We start from the raw sequence: 15427 nt of genomic DNA, 5'->3' as shown, positions 1-15427 counted from the left end.
GTTTCTTGCTGTCTGCATTGGTTCCTGGTAATAGCTCTCTCCTCCAAGTATGTATGTGTTTCCCTCAGAGGTCAGATAGTCCTTCTCTGTGCCTGTTCTGGCATTAAGGTCTCAATAGATGAGTACTCTGCCCTGAGACTGGAAGTGGCTGGCTTCTCTTTGTAGGACCGCATAGATGTCAGGTTTGTAGTAAGGGGACTCTGTTGGGGGGATGTATGCTGCACACAGGTACATGTCGGACTGAGAGGTGAGGATGGAGCTGTGTATTTTGATCCCCCAGTGTCAGCGTGTCATTGTCCTTTGCTTCCCCCCCCCCCCCCGCCAGTGTCAGCGTGTCATCGTCCTGTGCCTCCCAGGGTCAGCGTGTCATTGTTCTGTCCCCCCCCCCCTCACCAGTGTCAGCGTGTCATTGTCTGGTGCCCCCCCAGTGTCAGCGTGTCACTGTCCTGTGACCCTCCCCTTCCAGTGTCAGCGTCATTGTTCTGTCCCTTCCAGTGTCAGCGTGTCATTGTCCTGTGACCCCCCCCCCACCCCAGTGTCAGCGTGTCATTGTCCTGTGACCCCTCAGTAGCAGCGTGTCATTGTCCTGTGAACCCCCAGTGTCAGCGTGTCATTGTCCTGTGCCCCCCCAGTGTCAGCGTGTCATTGTCCTGTGACCCCTCAGTGTCAGCGTGTCATTGTCCTGTGACCTCGCTAGTGTCAGCATGTCATTGTCCTATGACCCTCCAGTGTCAATATGTCATTGTCCTGTGACCCCCCCCCCCCAGTTTCAGCGTGTCATTGTCCTGTGCCCCCCCCCTCCCAGTTTCAGCGTGTCATTGTCCTGTGACCCCCCCTCCCAGTGTCAGTGTGTCATTGTCCTGTGACCCCCCCTCCCAGTGTCAGCTTGTCATTGTCCTGTGACCCCCCCTCCCAGTGTCAGGTTGTCATTGTCCTGTGAACCCCTCCAGTGTCAGCATGTCATTGTCCTGTGACCTCCCCCCTCCACCCCCGTGTCAGTGTGTCATTGTCCTGTGACCCCCCCTCCCAGTGTCAGTGTGTCATTGTCCTGTGACCCCCCCTCCCAGTGTCAGCCTGTCACTGTCCTGTGAACCCCTCCAGTGTCAGCATGTCATTGTTCTGTGACCACCCCCCTCCCAGTGTCAGAGTGTCATTGTCCTGTCACCCCCAGTGTCAGCATGTCGTCCTGTGACCCCCCCCCCGCAGTGTCAGTGTGTCATTGCTCTGTGACCCCCCCCCAGTGTCAGCATGTCATCGTCCCGTGCCCCCCCCCCCCCCAGTGTCATTGTGTCATTGTCCTGTGACCCCCCCCCAGTGTCAGCGTGTCATTATCCTATGACCCTCCCCAGTGTCAGCATGTCAATGTTCTGCCCCCCTCCCCCAGTGTCAGCGTGTCATTGTCCTGTGACCCCCCCCCCCCCCCCAGTGTCAGTGTGTCATTGTCCTATGACCCTCCCCAGTGTCAGCATGTCAATGTTCTGCCCCCCTCCCCCAGTGTCAAAACGTCATTGTCCTGTGCCCTCCCCCCCCAGTGTCAGTGTGTCATTGTCCTGTGCCCCCCCCCCCCAGTGTCAGGGTGTCGTTGTCCTGTGCCCCCCCCCCCCAGTGTCAGTGTGTCTTTGCTCTGTGACCCCCCCCCCCCCAGTGTCAGTGTGTCATTGTCCTGTGAACCCCCCAGTGTCAGCGTATCATTGTCCTGTGACCCCCCAGTGTCAGCGTGTCACCCCCCCAGTGTCAGCGTGTCATTGTCCTGTGCCCCTCCCCCCAGTGTCAGCGTGTCATCGTTCTGTGCCCCCCGGTTTCAGCGTGTCATTGTTCTGTTCCCCTCCCCCCACCAGTGTCAATGTGTCACTGTCCTGCGACCCCCCTCTCCCAGTGTCAGCATCATTGTTCTGTCCCTTCCAGTGTCAGCGTGTCATTGTCCTGTGACCCCCCAGTGTCAGCGTGTCATCGTCCTGTGACCCCCAGGTGCCACCATGTCCTTGCTCTGAAATTTCCAGCTATCAGACTCTGGTGGAGAAGCTTCCTTCTAGCAGATGGGACTTTCTCAGGTGTTTGGCATTATGCCTAGCATGTTTCTCTGCATCATAGTTCTATGTATTCCCCTGCAGCCTCCCCTGCAGACTTTCCGCATAACTTTTTTGAATTTGCATAATATGTATTTGCTGCAAGGCACCATCGCGCTCTGCTCACCTGTACGACAGGATTCTGATTTGGTCTATAAACCCTCCCCTCCCCTTGAGGATAAAACACAAGGTGGCGTTACAGGTTTGTCAGAATGCTGCCTGGACACTGTGTGCTCTTCAGACAATGATGGCATATCAGGATAGTATCTATGAGCGTATTATGTCCTGCTGTGACCCACCCCCCTCAGCGTGTCATTGTCCTGTGCCCCCTCAGTGTCAGCATGTCATTGTCCTGTGCCCCCCCCCCCAGTGCCAGTGTATCATTGTCCTGTAAACCCCCCAGTGTCAGCGTGTCATTGTCCTGTGCCCCCCCCCCCCCGTGTCAACGCGTCATTGTCCTATGACCCCCCAGTGTCAGCGTGTCATTGTCCTGTGACCCCTCAGTGTCAGCGTGTCATCGTCCTGTGACCTCACTAGTGTCAGCATGTCATTGTCCTATGACCCCCCAGTGTCAATGTGTCATAATCCTGTGACCCCCCCCCCCTCCCAGTGTCAGTGTGTCATTGTCCTGTGACCTCCCCTCCCAGTTTCAGCGTGTCATTGTCCTATGACCCCCCCTCCCAGTGTCAGCGTGTCATTGTCCTGTGACCCCCCTCCCAGTGTCAGCGGGTCATTGTCCTGTGACCCCCCCCCCTCCCAGTGTCAGCGTGTCATTGTCCAGTGAACCCCCAGTGTCAGCGTGTCATTGTCCTTTCACCCCCAGTGTCAGCATGTCGTCCTGTGACCCCCCCCCCCCAGTGTCAGCGTGTCATTGTCCTGTGACCCCCTCAGTGTCAGCGTGTCATCGTCCCGTGACCCCCCCCCCCAGTGTCACTGTGTCATTGTCCTCTGAACCCCCAGTGTCAGCGCGATACTGTCCTGTGACCCCCCCCCCAGTGCCCCAGTCAAGGTGTCATTGTCCTGTGCCCCCCCAGTGCCAGTGTGTCATTGCTCTGTGACCCCCCCCCCCTGGTCAGTGTGTCTATGTCCTGTGATCCCCCCAGTGTCAGCATGTCATCGTCCTGTGACCCCCCCGTGTCAGCGTGTCATTGTTCTGTTTCCCCCCCCCCACCAGTGTCAGCGTGTCATTGTCCGGTGACCCCCCGTGTCAGTGTGTCACTGTCCTGTGACCCCCCCTCCCAGCGTCAGCGTCATTGTTCTGTCCCTCCCGGTGTCAGCGTGTCATTGTCCTGTGCCCCCCCCTCCCAGTGTCAGCGTGTCAGCGTCCTGTGACCCCCCAGTGTCAGCGTGTCATCATCCTGTGACCCCCAGGTGCCACAATGTCCTTGCTCTGAAATTTCCAGCTATCAGACTCTGGTGGAGAAGCTTCCTTCTAGCAGATGGGACTTTCTCAGGTATTTGGCATTAGGCCTAGCATGTTTCTCTGCATCATAGTTCTATGTATTTCCCTGCAGACTTTCTGCATAAAGTTTTTGAATTTGCATAATATGTATTTGCTGCAAGGCACCATCGCGCTCTGCTCACCTGTACGACAGGATTCTGATTTGGTCTATAATCCCTCCTCTCCCCTTCCCTTGAGGATAAAACACAAGGTGGCGTTACAGGTTTGTCAGAATGCTGCCTGGACACCGTGTGCTCTTCAGACAATGATGGCATATCGGGATAGTATCTATGAGCGTATTCTGTCCAGTGAGTCACCTCCTCCAAATGTCTCCCCCTAGCCTCCCTCAATGTATGTGATGCAGGGTGAAGCATGCTTGGGTTTATGGTTATATCTCCTTGTTCCTGGCAGCCATTTTCTCATCCCCGTTGCAGTTCTGTACTCATTGCTAGAGGTCCAGGTTTCACTGCTATGTGACCGTAGTGAAGCCTGGACCTCTAGTAATGAGTACAGAGCGGCAAGGGAGAAGGAAAGATGGCTCTCAGGAACGAGGAGAGGTATCTATAGATACAAGCACTGTATATAGGATCCTGCATGCCTGACTCGAGGATAAGCCGACCCCCCCCCCCCCCCATAACATGGATAATCTCCTTACAATGGTGTTGGTCAAAGTGTGGGATATATCAGGCATCAAGGGATCAGTCACTTCATAAAGGTGCTCGGTTGGAAGCATTACAAATGGGCACATTGCACACGGAAGGATCTGAGTCAATCAAATTGTAATAGTTGGATAAAAGTCAGAGCAGCTTCAAAACAGCAGGTCTTTTGGGGTATTCCTGGTGTGCAATGATTTCAATCTACCAAGAGTGATTGAAGGTGAAAAGGTCATGGGTAACTAAGGCTCATTGATTTGCATGATAATGGAAGGCCGGTTCTTCACATTAGATCCTACAGAAGAGCTACTCTATCACAAATTACTGAATAACTTGACACTGCACACGAGAGAAAGGTGTCAAAACACACAATGCATCACAGCTAGTTATTTCTCCGGCTGCATAGCTGCAGACAGTTTAGAATGCACATGTTGACCTCATCTTATTAAACTAATTTCCATAGCATTCTACACATAAACTACATTTTCCTAATGATCTTCCCCATTTATCTGGCCTGGTCAGTGGTCACCTCTTCCTTCTCCTGCATACAGGATTTCTAATGTGTTTCTAATACTGTGCCAATATCCCGCCTTGAGCTGTGCATTCCTCATCCATCTATAATTGACTACGTCCAGTCCTGGCCATCCCACTACCCCACTGTGAGCTGTCCCTTGTTCACCTGTCCAGCCTCGCTTTTACAACCCTCACTGTGTTTCTTTTCACTTTATTCTCTTGTCTTACCTATTCATCACCTCCCTCACATTCCTTAGCCAACCGGTACCAATTCCAGTGAGATAAAAAAATGTGTTGTGGCCAAGGGCATGTATTTTCTAGTCTTGAATAAATGCAGACATGCTTTACACATACAGTAACACATGGCTTTTCATCTTACCTGGCTGGATGTTTGCCTCTACTATGGTCACATAATCATCACGGTCAGATCGAGATTGTTCGTGATAAAAACCCAGAGCATGCAGGAACTCGTGCTGCACTATTTCAACTACATCACACTCTGAGCCAATGGACAGCTGTTGTTTTCCTCTCTGCTGGTTTCCGGTATATGAATAGCATCTAAAAATGAACATATTAACATAATCTTTAACCCCTTCAGGAAGAAAGCAATTTTCACATATCAGAGCTGCTCCTATTCATTCGCCAATAACTTTATTATTATTGATCACATCTAGATGATCTATATATTGTTTTTTTCAGGACAAATTAGGCTTTTAGTGTGTGAAAATTTTGTTTAGTAATTGCCTTGTTTTCTAAGCATTTTAAAGGGAAATTAATGAAAAAAAACAGAAAAAAAACCCCTATTTCTCTATTTACATCTATTATAGCTTTACCATAAACAGTGCTAACCATAAGTTAAACCCACAAATTATATTTGCTTAGCCATCCTGGTTATTACAACATTTAGATTATGTTCCTAATACAGTGTATGGTGACAATATTGTATAACCAAACGATTGATCTGCTCGAAACGGCGACTGTCCGTTGTGTGGGCAGATTGGGCTGACCTTCGTCCATCTGTATGCTGCAGAGAGCTATTATTACAACTGAGCTATAGTTGCATTCTGGAACTTTCTGGATGTCATGGCGATGTTTTGTTCACATTTTTGGTGAATAAACAACCTGCTTTTTAAGAAACGGCCGGTGCTGATCATCTTTTTCTTGTGGCATTCTGTAATTTATTGCAGGTGGCAACAGCTTTAATCCTGCCAGGTCATGTCTGTGCATAGAATTCTCAGTAAATTAACATTCCGCAAAGTGAGATACTATATGCTTGGGAGTTGGAAACAGCCGTTATTTCCCATAATGCAATGAGGTTCTCAGGCAGCAAACTGCTAGGAACATGGTCCTGACATCACTCTGTGGGAGGGTTTTCACCACATCATCAGATGTACAGACATGGGCATCCGCAGAAAATTTTCCAGGGGGGGGGGGGGGGGGGCGAAAAGTGGGGAGCAAAAAGCGGGGCGGCGCCTCAAATCTGGGTTGGTGTTGTGTGGCGTGCCAAAAAATGGAGCTACGTCCCGCACCGAAAAATGGGTGTGGTCATGAACCAGAATGTGGGTGTGGTCGTGGGTGGAGACAAGTTTACATGAACTAAGCAATGGTGGGACATTAGATTAGGACAGTGGTGGCGAACCTTTTGGAGGTCGAGTGTACAAACTGCAAAGTTCCTTTTACTATCACAAAGTGCCAACAGCAATTTAAACTAAATACAAACGTTTTAACTGATACATGAACATTATGGAAAATTAAGATAAAAATAAACTGTGAAGATAAACGATTTCATACATCCTACTCCTGAAAAAATTATTCATTTTTTTTTTAGAACCTCCCAGTTTCATTTTCTGTTTTAAAAAGCGGAAAAAGTAGGTTTAATGCTATTGTCTCATATGATGATGATTCAGCTTTTTCCATAGTCTCGCAGTTAGCAATCATGTGACCCCCAACAAGACAAATTCAGCAATCATGAGGCCCCCCCCCCCCCATCAAGACAAATTCAGCAATCATGAGGCCCCCAACATGACCAACTCAGCAATCATGAGGCCCCCAACAAGACAAATTCAGCAATCATGAGGCCCCCAACAAGACAAATTCAGCAATCATGAGGCTCCCAACAAGACAAATTCAGCAATCATGAGCCCCCCCCCCCCCCCCCCATTAAGACAAATTCAGGAATCATGAGGCCCCCAACATGACCAGCTCAGCAATCATGATGTAAGGCTTGGTGGTGTATTCTCCACAGTCAGCATGCAACGCATGAGCTGGCGTGGAGGAGGTACACACACTAGCACAAGGAAACAGGCTATCCCTAGTATAGTGGAGGGGAGGACTGACTCCAATAGGAGATTGTGGCGCACAGAGCCGGTGCAGATCTGACAGCCACAAACAATGCTATCGTTATAACGTCTCAGCGCAAAGTAGCGCTGAGCGCACAAACCAGAACTGAGGAGATCAGGACAGGTAGACAGAATGAACGCTTGCTAGCTAGCGGCTACTTAGCGACAGCAAGCGTCCAAAACCAGACAGACTGGAATGAGGCAGCCAATGCGCTGCGGCGATGGCGTGCCTCACAAAGACAGGACAGGACAGTCAGGAAACAGCAGGATCAAGATAGATGAACGTAACACAGATAAATATACAATAAGAATGTTTTCCTAGCGTATTACAATTACAGCTATCAATGAAACTATTTGTAACGTCTGACTAACATATGTATATATCGGCAATGAACCGATATATGACATAAGCAGGAACGCTGACTAGGACTGGAGTAATACAGGGAACAGGACTCAGAAGGATTCGCTATCTCTTCGCAGAGATGAACGCAATCCACAAACAGTAACAGAACAGGATTCAGAAGGATTCGTTATCTCTTCGCAGAGATGAACGCAATCCACAAACAGGACCAGGAACAGGATAACTAGCTCAGCACGGGTGCTCACGGTACGCGCAAACTACCAAAACGTGCTGGAAAACTGACTAACTGAACACAGGAAATAAACAGTTCGTGTACGTATATATCAGCGACACTGATGTATCAACGTAACACGAATACAAGGAAAATAATAAACGTGCTGGTATGCATATATATTGGCAATGAACCAATATATGATGCAAAACCAGCAAAGTATCTTAAGAAAAAGAAACACGATCGGGGGCTGAAGCGACAGCAAGATGGGCTTAAACTGAAGCTATGAAAACCCAAGGAAACCCTGCAGGAAGCAGATCTTTATACTGAGGTCATCCAATGGGAGCAGACATGCAGATTCCCACACAGGTGAATGATAATCAGTCACAAGCTGACAGCAGGGAAAGACAGACAAAGCTATGCAGCTTGCATGGAAATAGATCAGAACTGCCTGAGCTGCATCACTACTACTTCCAGCAACAGCTGCTGCAGCAGCGATCATCACAGTACCCCCGCCCTTAAAAGCGGATTCCAGACGCTTTTCAAAACTGAAATTCCCAACAAAACAGTCCGACTGATAATTCATGATGACCGGGACAGCCCGGCAAGACCGAATTCCAGAATCAGTCCCCACAAGACTGGACCCATCAGAACCAGAACCTACAGAACCATGCCCATCAGTACTACAAGCCCCAATGTGACACCCATCAGAACCATGATTTCCAGAAGAAAGCCCTCCGAAATTCCCTTAGCGATACCCACCGCCTTCCAGGAACCGTTCAGAAACGCCAAAGCCTTTGCAATGCCCACCGGTACTGTCTTTACCAACACAAAACCCACTGTTGAACCAGTCCTAGGCACCAGGACAAGTTTTCTCAGAGACCTCCCAGAACACCTTGAAGCTCCAAAGAGATCCCCATAGGTCAGAATGCCCCTTAGGCTCACATGGAGAACTATCAAGAACCCCTATGGAACCTAGGGCAATTCCCGAGTCAGGGCCACAAGGACAAACATCAATATCAGGGCTTTCAGGGACCAGAACCATCTCTGGGCATGCAGGCAGACTGGCAACATCAGAACGTGTTCCCACTAAGGAAGCATCAGAGCACGCTAACACCTTAGACACACTTGGGCATTCTGGCACACAAAGAACATCTGGGCACACCGGCACAAGAGAAACCTCTGGGCATGTCAAGGAACTGTGAGCCTCAGGGTCAGCCAAGACAGGACCAAAACCAGGACTGGCCAAAAAAAAATCATCATGACTAAACTTCGCAACTACTGGACTTTTACACGAGAATGCTGGATCAGACTTACATGTCGCTGATTCCAGCAAAGTCAGTAACAAATCAGATTCAGGGGCACTAAAAAGACAGGACAAATCTTCTGATGTATGCACTGAACCAGATAGGGACTCCACAACTACCTCTGGACTGGACAGAGACTCATTTAATACACTGGATTGGAGCTCATGAGGCGCTGCAGAACAAGTCAGTATTGCAGCAGCCCCCACTGGACTAGGCAAAACTGAGGAATTCCCTGGACAGGAAGGGGACTCTGGAACCTCTGCCACAGCGGCCAGAGAACCAGAATCTTTCAGGATACAGGGCTGGGTTTCAGGAACACTCATCAGACCGGACTGAAATTCTGAGATTTCTATTATTTTGACCAGAGAATCAGAATTATCCATGTTACAGGGCAAGACTTCTGAAACATTCAGAGGACAGGGCTGGAGTTCCTCGGCTGTTACAACACTGGAGAGGGACTCAACAACATTGGTTAAATCAGACTGTGTACAGGGCAAGGTATCTAACACAATTGCTGACGAGGACAATATTTCAATGGCTTCTGCTTTGCTGGGCAGAAATTCACCAAGTTTTATTAGAGCAGACTGTAATTCCAAAACAGCTGCTAGACAAGTGAATATTACTGCAACACCAACTGAGGTAAGCAGTGCCTCAGACTCCTCTGCTAGAGGGTTTGAAATATCCAAAGTACTGGGTGAAGCATAAGACTCTGCGACCACAGCTTCACTGGACAGGATCACTGAACAGTCCATATTGCAGGGCAAAACCATGGAAGCACCTGCTGGACAGCATAATGATTCTGTGACCTGAGTTTCATTGGAGAGATCTACTGCACAATTCATGGTACAGGGCAAATTTATTGGAACATTTTCTGAACAAGGTAATAATTCTGCGATTTCAGGTTCACAGAGCAGATGCTCTGAGCTATTCACGAAACTAGAGAGAGGTGTAGAAACAGGAAAATCAAGACACAATGTTTGCGCATCTGAATCACCATTCAATTGTAAAATTGGAAAATTCAGATGCTGGGGTTCTGAGGTTTCTGGACAGGATTGCTGGGACTCGGAAACTGATGTAGTGCATCTATTGGCATCTGCTGGATCAGACAGGAGTTGAACTTTATTAACACGGGTAATTTCTGCAGAAGTGTTTGCAGAGACAGGCAAGATTTTTCTAGTGTCTGTTTCACTGAACAAAGACTCATGAGTACTGGCTAGGCTGGACTCAGAAGTCAGCAGGACCTCTGGATTCTCTGCTGAGAAATTTGTGCAGGGCAAAGTTAAGAAAGTATCAGTGGCTTCTGTTTTACTGGGAAGTAACATTGAGTTATCCATGGTACAGGGTGGAGTTACAGGAACATTCACAAGACATGGCAGGGACTCAGTAACTGGAGAAGTGGGACAGTCTCCAATTGACAGTGTGTCTTCCCTGGTATCAACTGATTGAATCGCATAAAAATCATCCAAAATCATTTTCCACACATCGATCAATGGAGCCACAAAGTCATACCCACACACACCAGTTTTTATTAGGTTATAGGCAGACTTAATGCATGCATTCAATACTAATTCACTTTTTGCACTGTAAAATTGACAAAATGAACTTGAATCATTCTTCCATTCATTGACCAGAGCTTCCATCTCTCCTTTCTCAAATGGAGGATTCCAAGCATACTTAACAGGCAGATCACAGTTTGCAGATATGATTGTGGCAGGGACATATATTGGGTTAATTAGCAGGTGATTGGCAGATTCCTTATTCTTAAGAATCTCTAATACCTGTAGCAAGTGTTGAACTGTAGTGTATGCAAACTTTCCTTGCTTCACAAATACGTTGATTTGTTCAATACTCTGTAATATCTCCTCATAATCATACTCAGATAATTCTTTTAAACAAAAATCTTTATTTTCCCTAGCCAGTGATGAAAGTTCATTAATAGTTTCATAAGTCCATTTAACTCCCCTGAAAGACAATTGCATTTCATTATCTGTTAATGGCAGAATCTCATTATAGGTCTCAGTCGCTAAGGATAACGACTCTGCAGATCGGACACGTTTCTTAGAACGTTTGCGTTTTGCCTTAGACCCGGCTGTTTTCCCTGCTGTTTTTGGTGATTTATTCAAGGCTGCAGGAAAATTATCAGGAACACTCTCTGCTTGCTGATCATTTTTGCAAACAATTGAAGGAGCAGCTGATTGGCCTGCTGCCAGGAGTTCATTTAGAGGAAAAGGCAATGGATCTATGCGCAACCAGTTATGGATCACAAACGCTAGAAATTCCAGCGGTCTCTCATTCAAATCGGAATGATTGAGAACATCACATGCCCACTGAAGCAATTGCCCTTTAAACAAAATATAAACTAGCTGGAGTGCCCAGGTTGAAACAGGAGTCGCTTGGAGATCGGGATTGGCCAGGAACCTGGCACATTCAGAGAAAAACTCATTTTCTGTTTCAGGGTTAAGTTCTTCAAATTTCTTAAAGGAACAGGAACCATAATTAACTGTGTCATACTTTCTGGGAATCCCCCCCACAATGGGGATTGGTAATGGGGTTTTCATAATGTAAGGCTTGGTGGTGTATTCTCCACAGTCAGCATGCAACGCATGAGCTGGCGTGGAGGAGGTACACACACTAGCACAAGGAAACAGGCTATCCCTAGTATAGTGGAGGGGAGGACTGACTCCAATAGGAGATTGTGGCGCACAGAGCCGGTGCAGATCTGACAGCCACAAACAATGCTATCGTTATAACGTCTCAGCGCAAAGTAGCGCTGAGCGCACAAACCAGAACTGAGGAGATCAGGACAGGTAGACAGAATGAACGCTTGCTAGCTAGCGGCTACTTAGCGACAGCAAGCGTCCAAAACCAGACAGACTGGAATGAGGCAGCCAATGCGCTGCGGCGATGGCGTGCCTCACAAAGACAGGACAGGACAGTCAGGAAACAGCAGGATCAAGATAGATGAACGTAACACAGATAAATATACAATAAGAATGTTTTCCTAGCGTATTACAATTACAGCTATCAATGAAACTATTTGTAACGTCTGACTAACATATGTATATATCGGCAATGAACCGATATATGACATAAGCAGGAACGCTGACTAGGACTGGAGTAATACAGGGAACAGGACTCAGAAGGATTCGCTATCTCTTCGCAGAGATGAACGCAATCCACAAACAGTAACAGAACAGGATTCAGAAGGATTCGTTATCTCTTCGCAGAGATGAACGTAATCCACAAACAGGACCAGGAACAGGATAACTAGCTCAGCATGGGTGCTCACGGTACGCGCAAACTACCAAAACGTGCTGGAAAACTGACTAACTGAACACAGGAAATAAACAGTTCGTGTACGTATATATCAGCGACACTGATGTATCAACGTAACACGAATACAAGGAAAATAATAAACGTGCTGGTATGCATATATATTGGCAATGAACCAATATATGATGCAAAACCAGCAAAGTATCTTAAGAAAAAGAAACACGATCGGGGGCTGAAGCGACAGCAAGACGGGCTTAAACTGAAGCTATGAAAACCCAAGGAAACCCTGCAGAAAGCAGATCTTTATACTGAGGTCATCCAATGGGAGCAGACATGCAGATTCCCACACAGGTGAATGATAATCAGTCACAAGCTGACAGCAGGGAAAGACAGACAAAGCTATGCAGCTTGCATGGAAATAGATCAGAACTGCCTGAGCTGCAGCACTACTACTTCCAGCAACAGCTGCTGCAGCAGCGATCATCACACATGAGGCCCCCAACAAGACAAATTCATCAATCATGAGGCCCCCAACAAGACAAATTCAGCAATCATGAGGCCCCCAACAAGACAAATTCAGCAATCATGAGGCCCCCAACAAGACAAAGTCAGTAACCATGAGGCCCGCAACAAGACAAATTCAGCAGTCATGAGGCACATAAATAGACAGCTTTTCACATAAATAGGCAGAATTCTACCTTAATATGTAGACACCTCTCATCTGGCAGCAGTTCCCCAAAATACACTCAATCTGACAGCAGTGGTTCCCCAAAAATAGGTAGCCCCAGGTCTATAGGTGTCCCCAGAATAGGTGGCCAGCGGTATAGATGTCCCCAGAACTGGTAGCCAGGGGTAGAGATGTACCCAGAACAGGTAGCCAGGGGTATATGTGCCCAGTATATGTAGCCAGGGGTATATGTGCCCAGTATATGTAGGCAGGGGTATATGTGCCCAGTATATGTAGGCAGGGGTTTATGTCCCAGTATATGTAGGCAGGGGTATATGTCCCAGTATATGTAGCCAGGGGGATATGTCCCAGTATATGTAGCCAGGGGGATATGTCCCAGTATATGTAGGCAGGGGGTATATGTCCCAGTATATGTAGGCAGGGGGTATATGTCCCAGTATATGTAGCCAGGGGGATATGTCCCAGTATATGTAGCCAGGGGGATATGTCCCAGTATATGTAGGCAGGGGTATATGTCCCAGTATATGTAGGCAGGGGTATATGTCCCAGTATATGTAGGCAGGGGGATATGTCCCAGTATATGTAGCCAGGGGGATATGTCCCAGTATATGTAGGCAGGGGGTATATGTCCCAGTATATGTAGGCAGGGGGTATATGTCCCAGTATATGTAGCCAGGGGGATATGTCCCAGTATATGTAGGCAGGGGTATATGTCCCCAGAAAAAAGTAGCGAGGGGGATATGTCCCAGTATATGTAGGCAGGGGTATATGTCCCAGTATATGTAGGCAGGGGTATATGTCCCAGTATATGTAGGCAGGGGGTATATGTCCCAGTATATGTAGCCAGGGGATATGTCCCAGTATATGTAGCCAGGGGGATATGTCCCAGTATATGTAGGCAGGGGTATATGTCCCAGTATATGTAGGCAGGGGGTATATGTCCCAGTATATGTAGCCAGGGGGATATGTCCCAGTATATGTAGCCAGGGGGATATGTCCCAGTATATGTAGGCAGGGGTATATGTCCCAGTATATGTAGCCAGGGGGATATGTCCCAGTATATGTAGCCAGGGGGATATGTCCCAGTATATGTAGCCAGGGGTATATGTCCCCAGAAAAAGTGGCCATGTGTGCCCCAGCAGGAGGGGAGCAGCGCAGAGAAGAGGGAGAGCTATGGGCACTCACCTTAGGGGGCTCTCCCTCCCTCTCTCACTCTCCCCTCCGGAGTCCGGAATGAAGTGTGCAGCGGCTGGGCAGCGGGCGGAAGTTACCTCGTCTCGTCGCACGCGCCGGATGGATTAGCCGCTACTCTGGTCTGATCCAGACCAGAGTGCGGCACCAGAACTTCCGGCGCAGGAGCGAGATGAGGTAAGTTCCGCCCGCTGCCTGGCCGCTGCACACTTCATTCCGGAGGCGACAGCGAGGGAGAGAGAGCCCCCTAAGGTGAGGGAAGGGGGGGAGACGTCTGCCCTTCCCCACTGTGCCCATAGCTCTCTCTCTTCTCTGCGCTGCTCCCCTCCTTCTGGCTGCACGGGCACGCGGCCAGGGGGGGGCAGCGGGAGGCCAGGCTCGGGCAGATGCCCGGTTTTGCCGTATGTGCAGACGTCCATGTGTACAGATGTCTCTAATGATCTGTGTGAGAAAAGGTAAAGATTTCTTGTGTGAAAGGGAGTATCAGCTATTGACTGGGTTGAATTTTAATCCGAGGTTAAAGTTCCTCTTTAAAGCGGACCCAAACCAAACATTTTTTTAATTAAAAATATTTAGTTGCACCACTCTGACACATACAAAGATAAATAAACACTCCTTCAAACCTATGATCACTTCAGTGCATGCTTTTCACCCTTCTCTTTTCATAACTAGGGTTATACTGGGAGCAGCCATTAGCAATTCCTCCATTGCCAGACACCATCTACTCCACCAGTTTGCCGGAAAAATCCGGGCAATTTGAAAGGAAGGGAGGGGTTTCTCCAATAAATGTAAAATATTTTATATTTGTCATCATGCAGCTGAAAAAAGGCTGCTATTTATTATTATAATTTAGAAAATAGATTTTATTTCTGAAGTCTTGTATTTTTAATTTGGGTCCACTTTAAGAGATACAGTATATCAGCAGATTTCATGCCAAATTTCAAGGAGTTAGAAAAGTCAGGGGAGGTTAGGGGTTAAAAGGGCTAAGTGAATGGATCTCAAGGTTTCTTAGGGGTAGGTTAGGGCTTGGCTAGCTTTATCAATTCAACATATGTTCTCCTGCGCTAAATATAAACTCTTGTGCAAAAGCATATAACAGTGTCTGTTATGGCTTCCGACAGGCTTATATTCCGCCCGCCGCGTTCACCGCTCTCCAGGAAGTACGTTCAATACGACTCTTGGGCAGAGTTTTGGATGCATGCTGCATTGGACTTGCTTCCTGGAGAGTGGTGAACGCAGAGGACAGAGTATGAGCCTGTTGGGAGCCTTTAAGGGCCCGTTCACACTACAAGAGCTTTTCTAAGTGCTTTGTGATTTTAAAAGCTCTTGTGTAAGGAACTTACCTCCGGGATCCAGCGACGCAGCCGTCTCTGCCAAGAGCGGG

At 48.0% G+C, this 15427-nt stretch overlaps 1 protein-coding gene across 1 annotated transcript in view; it reads right to left on the bottom strand.

The window, feature by feature from the left end:
- Window positions 1–15427, bottom strand: part of LOC137519411 (meprin A subunit beta-like) — a 74518-nt gene that overhangs the window by 37326 nt on the left and 21765 nt on the right. Inside the window, exon 7 of the mRNA XM_068238366.1 lies at window positions 5053–5231. Within this exon, the coding sequence (XP_068094467.1) occupies window positions 5053–5231 (179 nt within the window). The remainder of the gene's footprint in view (window positions 1–5052; window positions 5232–15427) is intronic.

Source organism: Hyperolius riggenbachi, chromosome 5 (genome assembly GCF_040937935.1).
Source record: "Hyperolius riggenbachi isolate aHypRig1 chromosome 5, aHypRig1.pri, whole genome shotgun sequence".
NCBI lineage: Eukaryota > Metazoa > Chordata > Amphibia > Anura > Hyperoliidae > Hyperolius > Hyperolius riggenbachi.
The sequence above is the reverse complement of the archived record's forward strand: the minus strand, read 5'-3'. Positions and strand labels throughout refer to the sequence as shown.